Source organism: Mirounga angustirostris, unplaced genomic scaffold (genome assembly GCF_029215605.1).
Source record: "Mirounga angustirostris isolate CCGP_5_RB_7025 unplaced genomic scaffold, mMirAng1.0.hap1 SCAF_6, whole genome shotgun sequence".
Lineage (NCBI taxonomy): Eukaryota > Metazoa > Chordata > Mammalia > Carnivora > Phocidae > Mirounga > Mirounga angustirostris.
The window spans coordinates 18,577,813-18,603,085 of record NW_026991714.1 but is presented as its reverse complement, the minus strand read 5'-3'; the positions used below and the strand labels follow the sequence as shown (position 1 = coordinate 18,603,085).

Here is a 25,273-nt window from a genome sequence, read left to right as displayed (position 1 = left end):
TCTCCACTTAAAAAAAAAAAAAAAGCAAAGCATTAGATTCTAGATCAATGCTACCATGATACATAAAGGGTATAAAAGATTTTAGGTCACTGTATGTGGCAATTGGAAACACTGGTGTCTCAAAGTAGAATTTTATCAGAGCAAAGAAAGCATCAATAAGAATTATTAAAAGTAAAAACATTAAGCAACAAATTCAGAACAAAACTCCTTGATTTAACTATATTAGAATTAACATTCAGAAATGAGATGTCAAAGGGATGCACATAGTATGTTAATTCTGACTTAAAAAAATTAAATCAAATGTTTTCTGGCAGTGAGTAAGCTGGATCTACCTGTTTGTTTGACTTTGAGATCTGTTTTGCCAACTAGATTACAAATAAGCAGTTCAAAAATTGAAAAAGCCATATCTACACATCCAAATTATTGATGACAATATATGTAATATATATGAAAAAAAAGTAACTCTTAAGGAAGGATTAGAAAATATGTTTTGAGATTAATAACATTCCAATGTTTTCAACCCTTTATAAATTTAACATATCAAACAAGGTACTTCTGAGTGAAAAGGTAAAGGAGTAATGAAAAGTCATTTATTGAGTCTTGGTAATAACTTTTTGGTAAAATTCCCAGAAACTGAGATGTGAATGATTCATATGATTGAGTAACAAATACGTTTCCAGATCAGTTCGTTCCTAATGTTTTATTTCAACAAAATTGACAAACGACTGGTTTATTATCAAATAGATTTAATGTAATTGTTAATGATAGGTCACTATGTATTTATTTTTGCTTATAATAAAAACAGAATGATATTGCTTCATAAAACTATTTTGTTTCCTATTTTGTTTCTCTATTGATGTATTGGAACAAATTTTCTTTTCTATTCCTTTTTTGATATTCTTAATAGTTTATTATGAACTAGTTTCACAGGCCACAAGGAATGAAAAGGACTATGTACAGCCTTACAGTAAACAGGCAAGGAGCTGAGGAGGGCCAAGATGAGTCTAGGGCCTTGGTGGGTGCATTCCTGGGGGAGGGGACACTGAAGGGGAAACCAGACAATCCTGTGAGAAACCAAGAACGAGGGCATAACAAACAAACATGTCTGTGATAAAATGGCCCTGGGGAATCAGGCCCAAGCTTTTGTGGAGCTGCTTCCATAACTCTGTGGCCAAGGGTCAAAGAAGGCCTGCATCCCCCAGGGAGGGGGCCACATCCTGAAGGGGGCATGTGCATTGGAGTTCCTCATCCAGTGGTGATCCCCAGTGGGGGATCCATGGGAGACCTCATGCCTGGAATGGGTGAGCCTTGGCCCATAGATGGCGGAGGATCCCCACAACCAGTTGGATATTGGGTCGGGGTCCCTGAAATCCTAGCTATGGCAGCATTTGCAGTGACTGCAACAGTGCTTCTTCTTTGCGGGGTCATCACCTGTTGAGATAGCCCACCACCCCCCTGGGACTGGCCCAGAGAGTCCTACAGGAGGCTGGGGCAGTGGAACACCAGCTGGGATTCCTCAGCCAGCAGCTCTGCCGATCCCTGGGCCCCTGGCAGCTAGCAAGTGACACTGGGGCAATGTCATTATCTTTGGGAGGAGGTTTCTCTACTGTCATTGAGACCAGGTCCTACCCCCGAAGTAGTCCCAGACCCCCGCCTCGGTTCTCTTCTCTTTCTGCTTATTTTGAGTTCTTTGGCTTGAACTCATTACAGTCCCAGAGTTTCAAATTCATATGCTTGTGAAAGACTGGAAGTTGCCAGGGAAGATAGGGCTGTGCTGCAGGATGCCCCTCATCCTGTAATCCAGGTGCTGCAGCATCCTGCTGCTCTGAACAGGATTAGGCTTTGTTGGTATATAAAGAAATATAATATTTTTATTTCAAAATAGAAATATCTTTAATGCAACAGATCACCTACTCTTGGTCTATTTAATAGATGATGAACATTTTAGGTGGCAACTTTATCATGTCCAAGGGAGTCCTTAGATTCTCACAATACTTTAGGTAGTACAAGAGCAAAGCAGCACTGAAGAGCACGGGTCAGCTGGTCATTTTCACTTTGTTGTTTGTCTTGCTAGAACATATATTTCTGTGATGCAAATTACAATTTTCCTGATGTCTCATCAGTTTTATAAATTTCTTATGCATCTATTCCCCAAGTATTGCTTTTTTCCTTCTTACCTCCTATTCTGAGGTTTCATTAAATATATTTTTAGACCTTTCAGTCATGACCTGTATATATTTTATACTGTCTTCTGTATTTTATGTTCTTCTGCTATCTTTTACTATTCTGTGTTCAATATTTTTTTCTGGCATATTCCAGTTTGCTCATTATCTCTTCAGCTCTTTCTAACCTGCTATTAAATCCATCAATTAGTTCTTAACTCCAATTTGTATATTTTTACTTGTGCAATTTCCATTAGATTATCATTTATGATTTCCAGTGCCCTTTGTCAGATGCTTCCTTTCATTGCACATCCTAGGCTCAGAACTCAGCTTCCCTAAGCATTGTCTCAGCGCCAAGCAGACCTGTAATTACAGTCCTATTGGTATTTTTACTCTGTTGTTCTTGTACATTAAAAAAAAAAAAAAATCCCTAGGAGAGCCTCCAGTTACTCTGACCTATCTACCAAGGCAATGGATATTATCTCTCTAAGTATCAATATCAATATTGTTCATGTTACTGATCTGGTTAAAAAATTACAAGGTTTTGAGTGGTCTGTCTCCAGACTTCTCCCCCACCAAAAAAAAAAACCTTGTTATTTTTAGTGTGGTTCTACAGAATGTTAGTTTTCTTTTTTTAAGGATATGTAGTTATATAGATATAGAGATAAAAATAATTGTAAATATCCAGTTTTGTAATAAATAGCAATTAGGTACTGGCCAAATTTTTCCTTCTATGTTTTTTTCTTTACTGATCACTTTGAATACTTAAGGCTTTTTATTAAATTTTCCTATGTAAAAAGAAATGCTGAAATTGGAATTATATTTTCTTGAAATATCATAATAAATGTGAAACCAGTAAAGAAACCTAAATATTAATCATATAGCCCCATCTTCAGTTTTGAATTTTTTCTTAAGAGACATCAACATTACTAAATTTACATATAGAAAAGTGATGAATCCTATCTCTAGGGCTGTCTTAAAACATGGCCAGGACATCAACTGTGAAACAACTGAAATCAGTCCATCTGCTTCCCTGTAGTCAATCTTAGTGATCACTCCTGAACAAGAGAGTCATATAAGTTATGTATTGTTAATGACATGAGGTAAGCATTACCATCAACATCTGTAACGCTTTTACCAATGCCACAACATATTGTATTATGATATCTATGTAAATGTGGGCTGATAGTTTGAAAGTAAAATGAAAATATTGAAAACTATTTGAAATCAAGTGGTGGGAAATAAGTGTGTGTCTCTTTTTAAAGGTTTAGGAAGGTAGGCTCGATCTACATTATGTAAAAATAACCAAATATTCTAAACAAGGGAAACAGCCAAAGAGAAAGACAAATACCATATGATTTCACTCATATGTGGAATTTAAAAAACAAAACAAATGAGCAAAGGGCTAAAAAAGAGAGAGACAAACCAAGAAACAGACTCTTAATTATAGAGAACAAACTGACGGTTACCAGAGGGGTGTGGGTGAAATAGGTGATGGGGATTAAAGAGTGCACTTGTCCTGATGTGTCCTGGATGGTGTATGGAATTGTTGATTCAATATATTGCACACCTGAAACTTATATAACACTGTATGCTAACTGGAAAACTTAAACATAAATAAATAAATAAATAAAGTGAGCATTTAAGTAAATTTTTAAAAAATCAGATAATCTGAGGGTTTAAACAGCTCTATAAATTCTGGGATTCTTGAACAGTGCATAGAGTCATCATATGTTGAAAAGAATTACAAATATTTGCAATTTTGTAGGCTCACATAATTTTTTTTTTTCTGGCTTAGATAATTTTCTATTGATAGTTTTCAATCCATGACTTATATATTAAATTATTAGCCTTTACTGAATATTTTAAATGTGTTATGCTTTTTTTTTTAAGTATGTGCTTTTTTGTTTGTTTGTTTGTTCTTTAAGGGCTACAAGTCCTCCTTCCAGACTATCTTCAGGAACGTTTTGTACAAGCAGCATTGAGCTACATTGCTTGCAATTCCGAGGGAGAGTTTATCTGCAAGGACAATGATTGCTGGTGTCAGTGTGGTCCCAAATTCCCAGAATGCAACTGCCCCTCCATGGACATTCAAGCCATGGAAGAGAATCTTCTTCGAATAACTGAAACCTGGAAAGCCTACAACAGTGACTTTGAGGAATCAGGTAAGACAACTTTTAATGTAGCATTTAAACTTTGCCAAAAGAAATACTATATTGAAATGACTACTTTATCCTTTTGGAAGAGACTATGATTACATAACTGGAGAGCCTTTTATTTAATTTTTTATTATTATTCCTTCAAATAGACATCCATTTCACTTCTATTACCACTGATTCAGTATTTTTACTGAAAGCATATATGGTTCTTTTTGTAGTACTATGCATTATCGTCACTAGAACCTTGCCTGCTCTTGAGCTATGTATTAGTCATTTAAGAAAGAAAGCCTTTGCCTTTCTCAATATAAGAACTTATCATCTGATTTCTCTGATATCTCTTTAGACTTTTCTAGTGGTCCCTGAGTTTCATTTGTGAGGGGAAATGCAGAGAGCATTTGTTCTATACCTTCTTTACGTTAACATGAATCTCATGAATGTACAACTTCATTTAACTACTGATTTTTTAAATCAAATTTAGATCAATTTTGATTTATGTTTGTGGGTTTTGGTTTTTGTATTTCTGAATTTTTATGTGTGCCTATATGCATTTTCAATATTGTTTCTTATTAATTGCATAACCTATAATAGCTTCCATTTCATAAAACATTGAATTTTAATAAAAGATTAAGGATGTCAACATAAAATTAAAAATACTGATAAAAGTATATATAATAATACATGAGTAAAGAATAATTAACATCCTTAGAGTGTGGTGAGTATAATTATGTAGTATTTAGTCAAAAGTGTTAAACTGATTTTCAAGTGGTCAAAAAAGGTTTAGCCAAGGGGTCAGAATTATATGCTTGGGTATTATAATTCTTCTGGTGATTAATTTAACCAAACATACTTAAAAAGTACCAACAAAATTCAACCTCCATTCATGATAAAAACCCTTAACAAATTAGACACCGAAGGGACATATCTCAACACAATAAAGACCATATATGACAAGTCCGCAGCTAACATCAGATAAGAAGCAACACAATTGATTGTTAAAACAAAACATCATCTTTTTGCAGAGTAGAACCACCAAATTATAAAATAAAAGTATAGGTAAATAGATATAAGAAGGATTAATGAATTTATGATTTCTTAACATTATTTTGATCAAAATAGTGCATAATAAATAATGCTTTTCAATTTTAGTAATATTTCTATTTATGTAAACAGGAAAAACTATCTAGAATCAAAGATCCTTATCCCCTTGAAATTGTTGGAAAACCTAATGAATTTCTTTTCCTATTATATATATATATATATATATATACGCACACATACACACACACACACACATATATATATAATTTTTTTAAGTTTTTATTGAAATTCCACTTAGTTAACATACAGTGCAATATTAGTTTCAGGTATACAATATAGTCATTCAACACTTCCATACAACACCTGGTATTTATGCCACATCTTCTTTATCCATTCGTCAGTTGATGGACACTGGGCTGTTTCATTATCTTGACTATTGTGGATAATGCTGCTATAAACATTGGGGTGCATGCATTCCTTTGAATTAGTATTTTTGTATTCTTTGGATAAATAGCTAGTAGTGCAATTGCTGGGTCATAAGGTAGTTCTATTTTTAACTTTTTGAGGAAACCCCATACTGTTTTTCAGAGTGGTTGCACCAGTTTTCATTCCCATCAACAGTGCAAAAGGCATCCAAATCAGCAAGGGGGAAGTAAAACTTTCACTATTTGCAGATGATATGATACTCTTTTTAGCAAAACTAAAAAACTCCACCAAAAAACTGCTAGAACTGTTAAACAAATTCAGTAAAGTCACAGGATACAAAATCAATCTACAGAAATTGGTCGCATTTCTATACACCAATAATGAAGCAGCAGAAAGAGAAATTAAGGAATCAATCCCATTTACAATTACACCAAAAACAATAATATATCTAGGAATAAACCAAATGAATTTCTAATCTCAAATTTCTCTTTCTAGTTTTCCCAATAGAATACTCAGATATCATGTGTGAGACATCTATCATGTTCTATTCATGTAAACCGTCTGATGTTTAAAAATAATTATGAAATACAGCACTTTTAGATAAATTATGAAATACAGCACCCTGATAGTTTTCCGAGGGTTAAATTTAAAAAAACAAACAAACTGGGGCACCTGGGTGGCTCAGTCAGTTAAGCATCCTACTCTTGATTTCGGCTCAGGACTTGATCTCAGATTCCTGAGATAGAATCCTGCACTGACTCCACACTCACCGGGAAGTCTGCTTGAAGATTGTCTCCCTCTGCCCCTCCCCGCCAAATAAATAAATAAATAAATCTTTTTTAAAAATAAAAAAATAAAAATAAGAAACAAACAACTCCCATCTCATAGCACAGTGTATGATAGATAGGTTAGACCAGGAAATCCTCTGAGCTTCTCTGATTGTGGAATTCACACCGGAATGCTACCATTTTTATTTTGCCTTGAAAAGTGTATTAAAATAAAAATCATCAAATGAGCATTTGGATTTTGTTTCCAGGTAGAATAGTATGCTGAAGTACGGTAGAACTTCCATTGATAGTAACTAGAAAACTGAATAATTTTTTAAATTGTATCTTCAAAGACATAACAGATCACAAAAGCAGCAAAACTAAACGGAAAAAGATTCCTGGCAGGAGGTATAAGCTGGGGATTCATATTTTTCTTTCCCTCCTTTCTTTCTCCCTCCCTTCCTCCCTTTCTTTCTTTCTTTCTTTCTTTCTTTCTTTCTTTCTTTCTTTCTTTCTTTCTTTCTTTCTTTCTTTCTTTCTTTCTTTCTTTCTTTCTTTCTTTCTTTCTTTCTTTCTTTCTTTCTTTCTTTCTTTCTTTCTTTCTTTCTTTCTTTCTTTCTTTCTTTCTTTCTCTTTCTTTTCTTTCCTTCCTTTCTTCTTTCTTTCTTCTTTTCTTTCTTTCTTTCTTTTCTTTCTTTTTTCTTCTTTCTTTCCTATTCACTAATGTGCTTAATTCTGTGAACATTTGACAATTCTTGCTTTAGAGTAGAAGCTGAAGACTGTGCATTCACCCAAACAAAAAGTAGCTGATGGAAGAAAGAAAAACCAACAAAACTTTTAGCGGTTGTGGAGATCAGACTGACAAAATTCTAGATTCAATGGACCTAAAGACATTTAGTTTTAAGACAAGGTTTTTACTGAATTTAGATAGCGCTGGATGCTATGGAATTATTCAAAGTTCTCTGAAAGCAGAATGACATTTATCACAGATTGTCAAGAGGTTAAGACAAAAACTCTCTAGAGGGAGGAGTTTGAAAATAAAACTGGCAAGGATGGAAAACCCTACAGAGAATGATGAATTGACACAGTTTCTACAACTGTTTTTCCCTGGGGCACATTTATCAGTTCAAGGCAGAGTTAGAAGCTGAGAATGTAGGATTAGCTCCTGGAAAATGCTTTTCCATAACAAAGCAACCAGAAGAAAATTTGGCAGTTACAGTATATCAAAGTAAGAATATTGGTGACTGACTTGAAGGCTTTTAAATATATGGCCAGTCACCTCTTTAAAGACATTTGCTGGGGTGCCTGTGTGGCTCAGTCATTAAGCGTCTGCCTTCAGCTTGGGTCATGATCCCAGGGTCCTGGGTTCGAGCCCTGCATTGGGCTTCCTGCTCCACGGGAAGCCTGCTTCTCCCTCTCCCACCCCCCCCTTCTTGTGTTCCCTCTCTCGCTGTCTCTGTCTCTCTGTCAAAAAATAAATAAAAATCTTTTTAAAAAAATAAAAAAAATAAAGACATTTGCCTTATTTTGAACCTACCAGGGGAATATGACTAAAGAGATAAACTAAAACCTCTGGGTGATAAAATTGAATCTTTGCAGTGTTATAGACCTGAAGAAGCAAATACTCAAAGGGTGGATAATTGAAAGTTTGGAAGGACCACACTCTAACAACAGGGGAGAACCAGAGGTAGATTGAATCCTATACAATTATAACTCAGCACTAATACAGTTTACATCCTGATCTTAAGGAGTTGATCCTGAAAAGATCAACTCCCCATAGTGTCTGTTAAATATGAAGAGGGTGACCTCTTGAGGATGAAAACATTTTCTAAAATCTCTGCAGTTCTTTTTATATTTGATGGACATGAAACCTTAATTTTCAATATATGTGAGCACACAAGACCATGGAGCTAATGTCAAAGAGAAAAGAAACCAGACAAGTGATGTAAGATGATCCGGATATTGAAATTAGTAGGAAATATTTTTGGATAATTATTATTAAAATGTTCAAAAGCTAAAGGAAAGAAATGATCATGTAGGTGAAGATATTGAAAAGTTCATCAGAGATTTGCATCCATAAAAGTAGACTAAAGGACATTCTAAAACATACAAATACAGTATCCGAAATCAATAACTCAAAGTCTTGTTTTAATAAGAGTTTTGCACAATGGATGATGAAATTAATGAATATGAAGACAGGTTAACAGAATAGACAAAGATGGAAGCAGTGAAGAAAGCAACAACAAAATATTGGATAAGTACACAAGTGAGATATTCATAAAAGGTCTAACATATTTTTGAATCTGAGGCACAAGAGGGGTAGATGGGAAAATGGCATATACGGTATACAAAGACATAATGGATACAATTTTCTCAAACCTGAAAACCTACACATTCAACCTACAGATAAAAAAAGCACAGCAAACACAAAAACAAAGAAAGATAAATAAAAAGAAAATCACAGGCACATCATAGAAAATCTGTTCAGAAAAAAAAAAGGCAAAAAATATTTTTTCAATATACCTAGAGAAAAAAAATGGCATTACTCTCAATGGAATGACAAGGGGTCTGACTTATCAAAAAACAAACAGATTTTGACATCTTTAAAAATAAAGAAAATAACTATTAATTTAGAATTATATACCAGCCCACCATATTTTCAAAAATGAAGGTGAAAGTAACAATTTGTTCAGACAAGAAATGCTAAGTAAAAACATGGAAATGCAAAGAGGAAGAGGAATACTAAAAATAGCAAATATGTACAAGTACATACAAGTGAATATCAACTGCACAAAATAATAATGTGATGTGGAAATTATATATATGTATATAGGATTTTAACATAATAGTGTAAAAATGGATGATGAATGTAAAGAGTTAATATTCTCAGTATTCCAAGGTGCTGCCATTGTTAAGGATGTGTTAAGAGATATAACTGATATTAGAGTGATATAAATCAAGGATATATATTATAATCCCTGGGATAACTTTAAAATAAGGGAAACTATTTAATTGAAATCTAGAAGAAGAAAATCAAATAAAAATTATTTGATTACCCCTCCCCCCCAAGAAAGACAATAAAGTAGAAAACAAGAGAAAAAATCATCTGGATCAATTAGATAAATACAGTGTAAAGGGAAAGGTTTAGATTGTCTTTTTAATAAATTGTGTTAGGTCAGATATAATCTCACTATAATTGTTATTATATTAAATATTTTATTTTTCTTATTACATTAAATATTCTAAATAAAAGACCACAGGACTGGTTAAAATAACATAGCAATAATAATAATAGTAGCAATAAAAGATTATTTGCTACTTACTAAAGACATGTTAAGGCCATAGATAAATTGAGGTTAAAGGGTGGAAAAATATGTAATGTAAACATTAGCCAAAAAATATTAAATTGTAATGCAAGATATATTAACTGAAATAAAAATATTTCTTGATAATAACATAGTGAATACAACAGGAATATATATCATAATTATTTATATGAACTACAAAATAAAAATTGTACCCCACAAGTTAAATAGTCAAATTAGACTTTATTTAAGACTATTGTAATAAAGGAAAGAGACTTACAGTAGGAAAGAGACGTTGAACTCAAATCCTCTGAAACAAAAGGCAGGAGGATTTTCAAAACACTGGGATTACCTCAAGGAAAAGTACTAGAAGACATGAGCAAGAAGGCTGGTCAACAGATTAGGCTAGCTGTGTTTGCTAATTGTCCCTTATATAAGCTTGCCTTTTACTTTCCCACAGAGACTGAAAGATAGATGAGCTAGCTCCTTTTTCTGGGATGATTATATTTCAAAGTGATGACTCCCAGATCCTTGGGAAAGACATTATGGTTTGTAAAAGATTTACATCTTAAAAGAGACACAGAAAGAATTTACAATTCCAAGTTTTTGGACAAAAAGGGAGATCAGGGGCCTGTTGTCTAGAAGAAATCTGTTTAAAATTTAATCAAGCTGAAAATAATGTTGTGAATCCCAAATACTGACTGTAAAATACAAAAAAAAAAGAAAGAAAGAAATTTAAAACTTCTACAATCATATGATTTCACTCATATGTGCAATTTAAGAAACAGAACAGATGAACACAGGGGAAGGGATGGAAAAATAAAACAAGATGAAATCAGAGAGGGAGACAAACCATAAGAGACTCTTAACTATAGGAAACAAACTGAGAGTTCCTGGAGGGGAGGAGGGTGGGGGGATGGGATAACTGGGTGATGGGCATTAAGGAGGGCACTTGATGTCATGAGCATTGGGTTTTATATGCAACTGATGAATCACTAAACTCTGACTCTGAAACTAATAATACACTATATGTTAATTCATTGATTTAAAAAAAAACTTCAATCAAAAACACCATTAAAAATGAGAAGGTAATTTATGTAAAGGGAGAACATATTTGCAATACATTTGTCAAACCAAGAACTCGTATGGATGATATATACAGAAATCCTTCTAATCAATTAAAAATCAATAAAGAAATGGTCAAAATATTTCAATACCTTGAAAAAGAGGAGCTCCGAATGGAAAATAATGATATGACAAAGTGTTCAATAACTTTGTAATCAGAAAATAGAGTCATAAAGTCTCCCGTGATAGCACTACACACCTACCAGAATGGCTAAAATTAAAAAAAAAAAAAAAAAGAGAGAGAGAGAGAGAGAGAAGAAGAAAAGGAGAGAGGGAGTAAAGGGAGGAGAGAGAGAGAAAAAATAACTAGTGAGAACTTAGAACAACTGGAACTCTTACATAATAATGCCGGCTGTATAATTAATTTTGGAAAAAAAATATCTGCCAGCATCCACTAAAGGCAAATACATCATATCCTTTAACCCATCAATTTCATTCCTAGATAGAAATTTAGAATATGTACATATTCACAATAAATACACAAAAATGCACAAGAATGTTCATAGTAACATTATTCTCCACACTCTGAAAATGGAAATTACCAAAATGCCTATTGAGACAGAAAGAGTAAAAAGTCATGGTATTCTATGAAGCTAAGTGCATGCATGATCTACCCAGAATGTTAGGAATAAATGTCTTAAGTATCAGATTGAAGAAAGGAAACCAAACTCAAAAGTATATGTACTATGTGATTCCATTTATATTAAGTATAAGAAGAGGCACAGCTCGGCGGCCAGGGCAGTGCGGCCCCGGCTTCTCCCTGCTTAGCGGGGGTCTAAGCCGCATGCTGGCGCAGGGCGGGAGCGCGGTGCTGCGGGGGTCCCGGGAGCAGCCAGGCGCGTGTCCCGGGGCTTTCGGAGCAGCGGCGTGAGTTGTTCTAGGGCTTCTTTCCAGAGTGAGGATAGCCTTTTCCAGATTGTGACCAGCAGAGAGAAAGGATTGCATCTTCCAGAGGTCGCCACTGCCTGCCTCCCCACTTGTCCCCATCCTCAGTCATCTTTTTAAAGAATGTAGTTACACATTGGTTGTCTAGTTCTTCATAGTGAATGTGGTTTAATCTGACATCATTCCTGTTGACTTGAAATTTGAGCCTTGGTGTTATTTTTATTGAAAATTATCTTTGAGTTTGATAAACTCTGTTTTAAATGAACAGATTTATTGTCAGTTTCTGAGCTACACAGAGCCTTAAAAGAAAACCGAAAAAGCATTTTTGATTATTTTTCATATTTTTGACTAGGTACCTACACTAATGGAACATATAAGTACTTCTTTAATGAAGTATTTAATTGGAATTTCAAGAAATAATCTTTGGCAGAATTTGAAAATTACAAAATGTTGAAGTATCATTTAAGCTTTCTCTCATTTTTAAGATTTACAGTGAGTTCTTTTCTTACTTCCTCTTGAGAAATTAGATCTTATTAATTGGAAGAAAATATATTAACTGCCAAAGAAATAAATAAGCCCTTATATTTGTTGCAGCTTATTGTTTCTTGAAATGAATTATCTAAATAGCCAAAAAGTTAAAAATGAAAAAATGATAGTGATTAAAAAAATAAATAATAAATAAATAAATAAAAAAGAATAAGCAACGTTCATCTATTCTATTCCGAGTCAGGGCTTTGGTACCTTTGCTGAAGCAGGGCTGGTGTGGTGGATGAGGGTCTGAATTGCTTCACTGGTGCTAAAGACTCATGATTCCTTGCTCCAGAGTCTGGCTACATGGTATGTTCGGTTCAATATGTATTTGGTCAAAAATTAATCAGGAACATTCAGTGGCAAGAGGTTTTGAGCTACTAGTTAAAAGCTAGTGCTAATTAAAGTCAGAATTTTTACCAACATCACCACCTCCCCACCATCTGCCACCACTTAAAAAAAAAAAGAAATCAGACTTTTTAATCTTAACTCATATGTGGGCTGCCCAACTAAGGTTTAAAACCAAATTCTTACCATACTGGTTCAATTGTGTCAATGTTAGGAAAACAATAATTTATGGAATAAATCTATATTTTGGATGATATTTCTGAAACTATTTCTAATATTGAAAAAATTTGTATTTAATTATCTGTTCCAATTTAATTATTTATTCCAGTTGGTATGCAGCATATTTAGCTGATTCATATTTAATTTGAGGAGTGGCCTTATTTTGCTGTAAATTTTCTGATTCATCATAGATAATATTGAGCGTTTTTTTTCAATTTCAATGTACTTTTTACTAGTACATTACATCTTCAATAAAACCAAACTTTTTACTAGTACATTACATCTTCAATAAAACCACATTCATTTACCCACACTTGGAACGAAACAATAGGTAAAATATTGTTTTTACTGGACTCCTTTTAACACTAGTAAAATGTATCAAAGCGCATATTTGACAGTTTTGAGAAGAGCTTTTTTGAGAAATAAAACTTCCTCTATTTTTTTTTGCCTCATAGAAATAAACAAAATATAAGAAGTAATGAGGCAGATACTGCATTGGGAAAAGGTTTTCAAATGTTCTCCCCACCCACAGGCTCCTATAACTTGGTAAACTTAATTCTAAGTACTTTGATTGTAAGGAAATGCACCAATTTATTTCATTTGCCTGATGATTAAGAATGATGATTAGGTTACTTCAAATACTTAATTTAACTGAACCTGACAATTTTTAATGCAAATAATTAATATACCAAAAATACATTTTTATTAAAGCTGAAGAAAAAATCAGTTTGTATTTATTTTATCAGATTAGAATGTACATCAAAATATACAAAATTCTTCCTTAAACACAGATAACAACACGAAGTGTGAAAATGTATATAGGAGTATATAGTAACAATATGGAGTGCTAATATCAATTACTACACAAAAAGGAAGAAAATAAATCGCACATTTTATCGGGTCAAGATAACTTGTTTATAAATACCTTTCTGTTTTGTGTGTTTTCTATTATCACCAAGTATAAAATTAAACCATTAGACCAGATTAGTGTAGAATGCTTAGCCATTTTATATGTTTGATTATATATGATTCATTTTGTTCTGTAATACAAGTCCTGTAAAATACATTTTACAGCCTTCCAAAAAAGTGTTAGAAAATTTCAAAATAGAATATGTTTTTTTCCATATCTTGCAACCTGAGAAAATTTTAGTTGTAAGAACTATATTTAAATAAATTCATTCTCTACCTTAATATTTTCAGAAATAAATTAATGCTGTTTAATAAGAAATAATGGTGACATATATATGTAATGATTGTAGTGAAAGAATAGAGATAGGATAAAGATATAGGGAAAGACATGGGGAAATATAGATGCAGACAAAAAAATGAAACACACAGGAATAGTAACCAAACAAACTGATTTATGTGTTTTGTTTAATTAGATAAAAACAATTTTGTTGCCAATTACTTAGAGACCAATTCTACCCAGGTCTTGATCAATAATTCTAACCTAATGAAAAAACTGGAAGTGCTTACAGTTTTACAGATACATCTAAATAAGTAAACCCCAATTTTATTTTGATTTGAATTATATAACAATTTACTAAAGTTAGCAGAAAAATAAAGAACTACTGCATAGGTAGCAATATAGTATATTTTTCATATAATATTCTGAATTATCCTTAATTGTTCTTTGGATAAATAAGAAATTTAATGATTTAAGCTATAACTATAGAATATAATAATACAAGTACTAATTTTTAATTAATAATTAATCTTAATAAAAAATAAAGGGCTTGGTTTACATAGAGCACAAATCCTTTAGAATTTTTTTGACATAACATCTTTACTCTTTGGAGAAATTGTGTTATCACCTGGTGTGTGGGCAGTCTAAGGTGTATTGTATGCTGTCAACATAAATCTTTATCGAATCATGTCCTATTAAATGTAAGGATATTCATTTGATAAACCAAGAATGGCAGCTAGAGGCCACCTTGTAGTGGAAATTGTCTAGGTGTTACTTCTAAACACTGTCCGTTTGACACTTCATCTGAAAAATGGATAAACTTTCTAATGCTATCATGGCAAAATGTATGTACTATAAAAGTTGAGTTAACTCGATTTATAAATGTTAAAAAATAATTATTTATTTCCTCTTGGCTTTTTTAAAATGTAGACTATTATTAAATTTTCCCCAAAATAGTTTCTCCCTTAGATGATAGTTAACTATAGGTTTATAGAAACACAATATTTGGGCGCCTGGGTGGCTCAGTGGCTAAGCATCTGCCTTCGGCTCAGGTCATGATCTCAGGGTCCTGGGATCGAGTCCCGCATCAGGCTCTCTGCTCCTTGGGAGCCTGCTTCTCCCTCTGCCTCTCTCTCTCTGTCTCTCATGAATAAATAAATAAAATCTTAAAAAAAAAAAAAAAGAAGCACAATATTTTCCAGAGAAAATAAGTATCTATGAATAAAAAATTTGAATTTTAACTAACTGTCCAGTTTACATGTTATAATCTTTAATAAAATCTTACTGTTTGCTGCTCAGTATTCATTCCTGTTCCCTGACACTAAAGTATCCCAAATTTTCTTTGAGGAACCCCCATTCCCATTCTTAGTATTGCAGTGTATGGTACTCAGCTCATACTGAGATCCAGATGCTGTCTGATTAATGCAGGCAAATCACAAGAATCCATTCCCCTAGCTACATAGATCAGCTTAAGACACATGAAAAATTGGGTCAATGAGACCCAGAAATATATTTCCTGGGAGTATTTGAAGGAGATAAAAGATTCCTATTTTTTCCATAATAGCTGTGGGGAATTCATTAATTTTTCTTTAGATTTGAAAGAAGAACATAGTCATAAGACTAGTAGAGAGTCTTGCAACCATAAGAGTTGTTTGAGCCCTGCAAGGTGGAAAATGTATTTCTTTGGTTATATCCTTGGACTGTTAAATCACTCTTGCTATAAGTTCACCTGTTCTTTAGTTTCAGTTACATGAACCAATAAACTTCCTCCATTGTGCAGCCAATTATAGATGATCTGCCATACAGGAGAGGCTAATAATACTGCAATAATAAAGAAGCCCAAAATATCCTTGGATTATAATATTAAATATATTTATTCCTCACTTGACCATTGCAAGTTTGCTGAGGATTTTGCTCTCTCTCTTCATTCTAAGACTCAGGCTGACAGACCAACCCCCATGTGGAAAAGTGATCACCATGAAGAAGGAAAAAAACATGGCATACTATGTGTATACTAAGTCTTAAAGCTTAGCCAGAAAGTGATACATAACACAAATGCTAAATTTCATTGGCTAAAATGAGTTATCCTTGCTTGCCTCAAAGAGGGTTTTTCCTTAAAAGAGATCCTTAATATTTATTTAAAAAACTGTAATGACTCTACACTCCCTTGTTCTGATCACTAAGATATTCAATTTCCTCCTCTTCTCAGAGGCAGAACACACATACCCCATCCCCATGAGAGACAGAACATAAGTCCCATCTATTACTGGGTCCAGTTCAATGAAGTGATGCTTGGGAACATCGTACTTCAATCTAGATGTGGTTTCTTTTTTTTACAGAGACATGAACCCAAAAGCAAGTCATGTATGCCAGACATACCATACACCAAGGTAGAATCAACCAGGAGAATTATAGTAAGCACTTCCACCCAGAAAGGGAGAAAACAGGGAACACAAAGCAAACTGTTGGTAGCAATTATGAAATTCTATTCAGAAGACATTTTGAGGGCCTCAAACCTAGGGGTGACTATTCCTTGATTTGTCCTCAATTTTTCTCTCTGGGAGTGGCTCACTTGTCTACTATTTCCAAATTCCAATATATGTGTGATCTTTCTATTCCTTTTCCTCCTTGGCCACATGTGAGGTGAGAATTGGAAAATGTGACTAAGGAACAGCTTTCTCAGTCTGTTTTCTGCCCAAACATTAAGAACCCAAGGTCATTTGAAATCTTAAATTTCAGATTTTTTTTTTTTAAATACCTGGAGTCATGGTTTCTTTGGAAGTACAACTTATGTAAAAACTTATTGGTCTTTTATCCACTTGAATTCAATCAATTCCATGGACCAATAGCCACATCCACAGTTTGCCCTAAAGCTGTTTTCCATATTTGCTATTTTTCTCTTCTTTTTCATCTTATTTCCCTTCCTACCTCTCTCATTTAATCATGGGAATTTATTAGACTTCTTTATCTGTGCCTTGTCCAATTAAGAATATTTACTGAGTATTACACCTTTTACTGGGCATATTTCCTAAGACTAATTCATCTATTTTTTGAGCATGACAAAAACATGGAGGCCAGACACTAAATTTTATATTTGCTATGGGATTGACTTATAATTGGGCATTGTTTTAATATTGGGAATTGAGAAGCAATTGCCTCTTTCAACTCTACTTGATTCATTGCTTCTCTATTCAGTCCCTTTTATTTTTGCTTTCAAAACTCACAAATTCTTTTCTAAGTTTGAGATAGCACATCAGACAGAAAACCTAGATAATGCTACAAAAATGCACAATCAAAAATTTGCTTTGAAGTACGACATTGCAGTTTATTTTTTTCCTCATCCCAATTGTCCATTTTAAGTTGGCTACAGAGTCTTCTTTATGTCTCTTCACTCCAGGACTTGGGCTGACAGTGCAGCCTCACCCAGGAACCATGTGTCTCTGTGACAGAGGATAATACTCCCTTGCCATACCTTACCAAAAGCAGTCATTGGACAGAACTAACATTCTATTTTCTGACATTTTCCCTGGCACCTCGAGTTTATTGGGTACATGATTTTCATCCTCAGTTACCACAGGCAACAGTTTTACTAGCTGTTTCCCCACTGCTTAACCTGGATTATCATTATTTCAGCTCTGATAAAGTGCCCTTGACACATTCATGATCCACTAAGTCAGTGTTACAACTGTAGGCTTTTGCTTTCTCCAGCACTAGCTCTCCCTTCCATTTCTGGCTCCCATTTCTGTATAAGTCAACATCAGCTTGGTAACACTGCAATAACAAAGATCTCTAAAATGCCAGCCATCAACAAAGTTCACCTCTCGCTTTTCCTGCATGCCCACACAGGTTAGCTGGTCTTTGCACTTTGCACTCCTGGATTAAGACTGAAAGGCAGATGACCACCTGGTGTGGTTTGCTTATGGAGGAAGTGGAAAGAGTGTGGTAAATTGTCACTGGCTCTTATGTGACTTGCTGGGAGGCAATTCACATTTCACATTACCTCTGATCACATTTCATAGCCAAGCCTAATTTCAAAGGAAACAGAGAAATGACATTTTACCATACGGCTACAAAAGAAAAGGATCCAGACCGAGTACTTGTGAACACCCGAAATGTCAGCCACCATTGGTTTTCAGATACAACTAAAAACATCATATTCTATATCATCTAACTGGATAATCTTAGGTGGGAATATATGTTTTGCTCTTGCTGTCTGAAATTCTACAGTCTTCTATTTAACAGGGATAGGAGAATGTGAACTTTGACACATTCAGTCCACTGTTCCCGCCATTTTGTCCAAACTAAATACCTGATCATCAGATAAACACGTATTTTCAGTAAAAAGTTATGTGATCATTAGCAGGTCATTTAATCTCCTAAAATTTTGGCTACCTCATTTTTCATTCACTTACCTTATTTAGATTAAAGGAAACAGATAAACAATTCTCATTCTAAATTAACTATCACATATAGTATTGCCTTCTATCGGGTAAAGCTTTTTTGGCAATCATATGCTTATATGTATAATGTACTTATTTTAAAGGGATTGGTAATTGGACTACAAGAGTAAGGGAAAGAAAATAAGCTTTTTATAACATGAAGTCTTTATAGTGAGTTTTATAATATCTATGTATGTTTTAATTTATTGTGATAATCTTTTATTGGGTACACTGTAACTTATAGATATCCTCAGCACTAAAAAAAGTATTCAGCTTCAAGACTGATATAGCAAAATCAATTTGGTTTTCAACTGCTCTCTGTTCCGATTGGTTAGCATTTCTGCTCTGATTCATCAATGCCTAGCTGTATCATATTTAATATATTATGAATATCACCTTTGCCATTACCAAATTTTATTCTGTACTTCAATTAATTTTTTAACATCATCTGAAATAAGATGGCTGTAGAGTGCCAAGCAGGTGTTTTATGTAACTATTCCCGATTTAGATCCCAAAAGGCTCTCTGCCAAACGCAATCTACCTGTTCTAGCTTGCCTGATGTATTTCCATACCTAGATCAGTGTCATCATCCCAACTCTAAAAAGAGTTCAATGTTTCTTGAGGACAGAGACCACCATATCTCTTCTTGTCATTACACAAAAAACTAGTAAAGTGTGCTATATTTAGTACAAACACTGTACATCACAATATATGTTGATTGACTGACAAATGAGATAACAAAATATATGTGTGGCCAGATATTGCCCAGGAATTAATTTCAATCTACCTCATTCACTGTCACTGACTGTAATACCACTCATCTTTTAAAGGGGTATACTCTAAAAAACAATGCTAAAATACAAAAATACTTTGCCTCTTATATTGTATTTTTTTTTACCTAGGTATTTTGAGGAATTTTTTTTTTGTCTTATTTTCTATCACTCAAATCTGAATAAGAGCATGAACTGCCATGTATTTCTCCTCATAATAAGATGATAGATGATATAGATGCAGAACAAAAAGATGTAATGCTTTTTCCATCAGTTTGAATTTATTTGTTATGGAGAATTATCTCTCAATATATGCATGTGTTTGTTCTAAAGCTATCGTAGTCAGTATTTATTAGAACTCATAATTTGGTCATCTATCTGGCTTAGTCTGAAACAAATCATTCAAGGCTTTGATTCAGTATAATAAAAACGAAATAAGTGGTGACTTCATTAAGTGTTTTATTGTTTGTTTTCTCATATAGACATAGACTGTGGCAAAGAGAGATTAATAAATAATACTGTGTGTTCAGAGAATTTTTACTGCTACTGTATGGTCAGTTTTATAAGAATATATGTGATGACCTTCCAAGGTTGTGTGCGCTTTATGCTACCTTTTGGATCACTTTGATAAAGATGGTTATTTGTGTCAACTATAAACTGTAGGAAGCCAGGACAAACGCTTTGAGCACTCACTGCATTCATGCCTTCTACAGTGACCTCATAATGCTCACATAGACTTTGTTAAAATTTTCTAATGTCATATACTCAGTATTTTGTACATTAACTATTCCATTGTATACAGATAATGTCTTGACAGTATTCCCTTATTATGACAAACTAAAAAGTAATTCTGTTCATCCCTTTTCAGAGATTGAGCCATGTATTTTAAAATTTCATCATTTTGCTAAAGCAAATGAATCAACTCTTTATATGGATGCAGAGTTAATCTTGTTGTCTTTTACATGAAATGCTTCATCACTTATTTCACTGGTAAATGAAGACAGCAGTATGTGGAATTTTAACCTAGGTTTTTAGATACATGCACATAATCTAATGGTAGAACATTAGAAATTAACATAAGTCAAGGTATAGCCCATACAATTTTTATTTGGTCATCAAATCTTTAAAATTAGGTATTTAAAGTATATAGCAAAATTTCCAAATTGCCAAATGAAATTGATATGTAATATAAAGTTGTCACTCGTGCTCTTCAGCAAATATTTCTGGCTCTCATTCTTATGGGCCCATAAGAATTGACCTTGCATCACCCTTGAAGTTAGATATGGCCATGTGACTTGTTTTGATAAAGGAAATGGAAGAGCAAACAATGTCATTCTCTAGAGGAAACCCTTCAGAGCCAGACACAGTTTGTTAGGTTTGCTTCCTCTGCCAAAGCAATTGATGATGTTTCAGATGGTAAAGACTCTGACGGTTTGTGTCACTGAAGGGACAATCTGCATTATAACCCCAGCCACACCGTCATGGATATGTGATGTGAGCAAGAAATAAATCTTTTTCGTGAAGTCTAGCAGTATTTTGGTATGTTTGTTATGTTGGAAAAACGTAGCCTATGCTGACTTACATATAAGAATAGACTATACTTGGCATTTCGCTGTAAGGGAAAGAAACATGGATACTGGTGTTGTGATTTATTTATCTAATTTTAAAAAAGTAATATTATGAGACTTTCAGTTTGATTGCTCTTTCTAAGAAAATATGATAAATATTTCTTACATTTTCTGAATTTATTATTTAATGGATTTCATAGAAAGTATATAGACCATTTAGACACAGTTTATACCTTATGCACTTTACTCTTTAAAATAACCCTGCAAAATACTAATATCATGCTTGTACTTGGCTTTCATTTTACAGATAAGAAAGCTAGGGCTAACACATGCTGTAATTTGTTCAACACATCTAATATATGGTAGTTAGAATTTAAGATATGATCTAGAGGTTGCAATAAGCCCCTTATGATCAAAACTGAACACATGTAGGCAATGCTTAAGATAGACACAGAAAATGACATCATCAGTGTGTGTTATATATATTTATATGAAATATGATATTGATAACTAATTCCACATGTCCTAAATTCACCTAAATGCCCACAGTGAATTTTATATGTCATCTGCTTATTTCATTATGGAATGATGGAAAGCTCTAGAGCCAAAAGAGATAAAATTTTTTAGAGTGAGTTGAATTCCATACAGAGTGCCTTCAGTCACTCTTAATATTTGCTAGCTACATGTCCGCAAGGCTCTAATTACTTCTAACGGTGGTAATCTAGACTGTAACACTAATTATAATGACAGTATTTCTCTCTCTCTGACTTTTTCTAAAAAATCAATTTGTTCATGACTGTTATGATAATTCAAGACTTTATATACATTGATAATTGCAAACTTGTGGACCATAACCAAATTCCTCACAGCAAGTATTAAATCTGTGTGCAAGAGATACATTTCCTGGGCGCCTGGGTGGCTCAGTTGGTTAAGCGACTGCCTTCGGCTCAGGTCATGATCCTGGAGTCCCGGGATCAAGTCCCACATCAGGCTCCCTGCTCAGCAGGGAGTCTGCTTCTCCCTCTGACCCTCCTCCCTCTCATGCTCTCTGTCTCTCATTGTCTCTCTCGCAAATAAATAAAAAAAATCTTAAAAAAAAAAAAAAAAAGAGATACATTTCCTTTGGTTTAACCAAGAGTTCCTTCAACCTTCTCTGTGCTCCTGTAGTAAAGCCTGTACCCTTCACATAGATCTGCCACACAGCTAAATGGCCTGTCACCGAGAGTCTCGTTTAATTTTTGTTATCTTGCTTGTATCATCTTAACAGCTAGCTGTGAAGAAGAAATAACCCTCTCTTGGCAAAAGTCAGTGCTTCATTTAAGGAGTTGACAAAGTGTTAGTGGAAAGATCTTGAAGTTAATTGGCAGCAAAACAAATGTGTGGTGTTATGTCAGATTGTCAGGTAGCTGTGTTGTGTGAACTCTGAACGGGCATCATCCTAGGAAGGTTGACCAAATTTGTCGCACTGGTTATGCAAGATAACACACATAGAATAACAAGATAAGTTTCCCCAAACACCACTGAAGCATAAAGACATGCCTCAACTCTTAAAACTGACAGGTACTGAAGTGGCCTGTTTGTCAAGCTTTCTATCTAATGAAAAATCCCCTGCCTCATACAATTTAGTGTTGATTATTTAACTTCTCTGTCCAATGACTGGGAGCTTGGTGTATCCCAAAGCTGAAGAGCATGGCTCTAATTATAAGATTGCTCTTATTTATTTTGAAATTTTATTTATTCTCCAGTTTTCTGCAAGATGTTGTTTGCATACAACTATCACATCTTCTTTGTGTATTTGTTCTAGCAAATTTAATATTCCAACTCTCTTAGATGACTCTTTATTTCTAAATCCTTAACAGTCCTCATAATCCTTTTGCGATAATTTCAGTTTGTCAGAATCAGAACTGAACACAGTGCTATAAATGTGGTTTCATTAATGTACAATAAAATAAAATAAGTACCTCTTTTATTCTGGACATAATGCAGACTAAGAACCTGTTGACATTTTGGCATCTATGTTATACTTTTCACACACACTGAGTTGTGAGCAGAATTTCTAAGTGTGTTTCACATAATCTGCTAGTAAGTCAGATTCCTCTTTTTCAATTTTCACACACACACACACATAGAGGTTGGTTGTTGTTTGTTTGTTTGTTTTAATAAATGCTGGACTTCACTTTGTTTTAGTATTTCTGTTATTGTTGTACTCCTTGAGTTCTTTATGGATTCTGATTGCATCATGGACTAAAATTGTCTTTTATGGTGTCTTCTTAATTAATGACTGTTGTTCATTTGTTTTAACAGAACAGGGAAAATAGCAGAACCCTGTCATAAACCACACTAGGATTTCCCTGGAATTTGAGAATAGTTCCATATTGATTTTAGAAATTTGCATTGCCCTTTTACTCTTCATTCTTGGTATACCTAAAATAACATTCCATGATTTCTGTGTTTTTAAATATAACCAATTAAGTAAAATAATGTGCCCTAACTTAGCCCTATATGAAAACAGCTCACCTGTAAGATTATTTTAGGCTATGACTGGTCTTGCTCTAGACAATGGTTAAACTTAACCACCTAAGTACAAATATTTTAGGATATCTTTTTAGCCTGATGCCATTCCTTACCCTCTTGTTCTGCTCTAAGTGATTATCTAATTACAATTTGTCTTAATGTAAACTTTCCCACAGAAAAATACTATCTTAACATTCCATTCTTCCTGTAAGTCCTTAAGGCTCATGATAGAGGTACATGGTATAACTGTAGCATTAAATTTTGTTCTGGGTTTAGAAGCAAATGCTCATGAAGCAAAGTGTATGGAAGTTGGAGAGAAAGGATGTATCCTTTTCTTGGCTTTGCAAGCCTGGCCCAAACATATTTGGAAGTATGGTTAGCATACACCTGCCTTTTAAAATAATATTTTTAAGTTCATGTATAACCAATACACCAAATCTGAGCTCATCATTTCTTCTCCACACCCAAGGACATAGTCTGCTTCTGAAAATGTGTAAGGCCCACAGTACTCTTCAGTTCATATCAGTAAGAACAGGCAAGGTAACAAATGATCTCAGATTCTCAGACCTCTAGAACAACATACATTTATTTTTCCTTTGCACTACATGTGTGCTGTAAGTCAGCTGTCCTCAGCTCCTTATTCCTCAGAGACCCAGACTGACAGAACAGTCTCTCATTTGAACAAGGAAACATTTCCCATGGTCCTGGCAGGCCAAAACTCCTTTTGCCTAGAGGAACAGTACCAGCATCAAATTCAGTGGGTGTCAGTGTTTCAGAGGGAAGACAACTAGCTTGAACCAATCCATGCTTCATGTCTAACAACTGACAGTTCTGAAGCGTTATCAGAATTATTTCATTTTTAAGAGGGGTTACTTGTTATTCTCAAAGAGTCTCTAAGTACTAAGATTGTGGATTATATAAATTAATGCAAGGAAAAGCACAAGCTGTGAGATAGATGATACTTTGGGGTATTTAGCAGACAGACTCTGAAATCTCCTCAGAGTTTCACAATCTTTCAATGTGGATAAATATATTAGAGATAAAATAGTATGTCCTACCCATCCGGTATTTGAATTCCTCCTATATAAGACTCTGAGCATTGATGGGTGAGCTTCCTAAGGTGATCAGACTCCTCATGCTCTTTGCCTGGGTGGCTCAGTCATTAGGCATCTGCCTTCGGCTCGGGTCATAATCCCGGGGTCCCGGGATTGAGTCCCACATCGGGCTCCCTGCTCGGCGGGAGGCCTGCTTCTCTCTCTCCCACCCCCCCTGCTTGTGTTCCTGCTCTCGCTATCTCTCTCTGTCAAATAAATAAAATCTTAAAAAAAAAAAAAAAAAGAAAATAGCCACTTCAACTTTTGGATAGCATTACATTTGTTTCCCACTAAATTCCACAAATATATATATACTGGATTTCTATCCACTCACACCAGTTCTGTCCTCTGGAGCTACACATAATGAATCCTAGTATCTTTTCCATTTGATTTTTAAAGTATTTGAACTGAAGTGATTTATTACCACAGAGTCTTATTTTTACAGGCTAAATATTTCTTAATACCCTACTTTTCATTCCATTATATGGCAACTTCAAATTTCTACATCATCCTGCTTAATATTTATTTATTTTTTTTTTTAAGATTTTATTTATTTATTCATGAGAGACAGAGAGAAACAGAGGGAGAAGCAGGCTCCCAAGGAGCGGGAAGCCCGATGCGGGACTCGATCCCAGGACCCTGGGATCATGACCTGAGCCGAAGGCAGACGCTTAACCATCTGAGCCACCCAGGCGCCCCTTAATATTTATTTTTTAAAGATTATTTATTTGAGAGAGAGA

At 34.2% G+C, this 25,273-nt stretch overlaps 1 protein-coding gene and 1 pseudogene across 2 annotated transcripts in view; one reads left to right on the top strand and one right to left on the bottom strand.

Annotated features, from left to right (window-relative positions):
* Positions 1-25,273, top strand: part of BRINP3 (BMP/retinoic acid inducible neural specific 3) — a 354,007-nt gene that overhangs the window by 223,708 nt on the left and 105,026 nt on the right. For both annotated transcript variants that reach the window (XM_045876098.1, XM_045876099.1), the window contains one exon: positions 4,091-4,327. In XM_045876098.1, the coding sequence (XP_045732054.1) occupies positions 4,091-4,327 (237 nt within the window). The remainder of the gene's footprint in view (positions 1-4,090; positions 4,328-25,273) is intronic.
* LOC123845330 (small nuclear ribonucleoprotein-associated protein B-like) lies at positions 1,005-1,819 on the bottom strand (annotated as a pseudogene).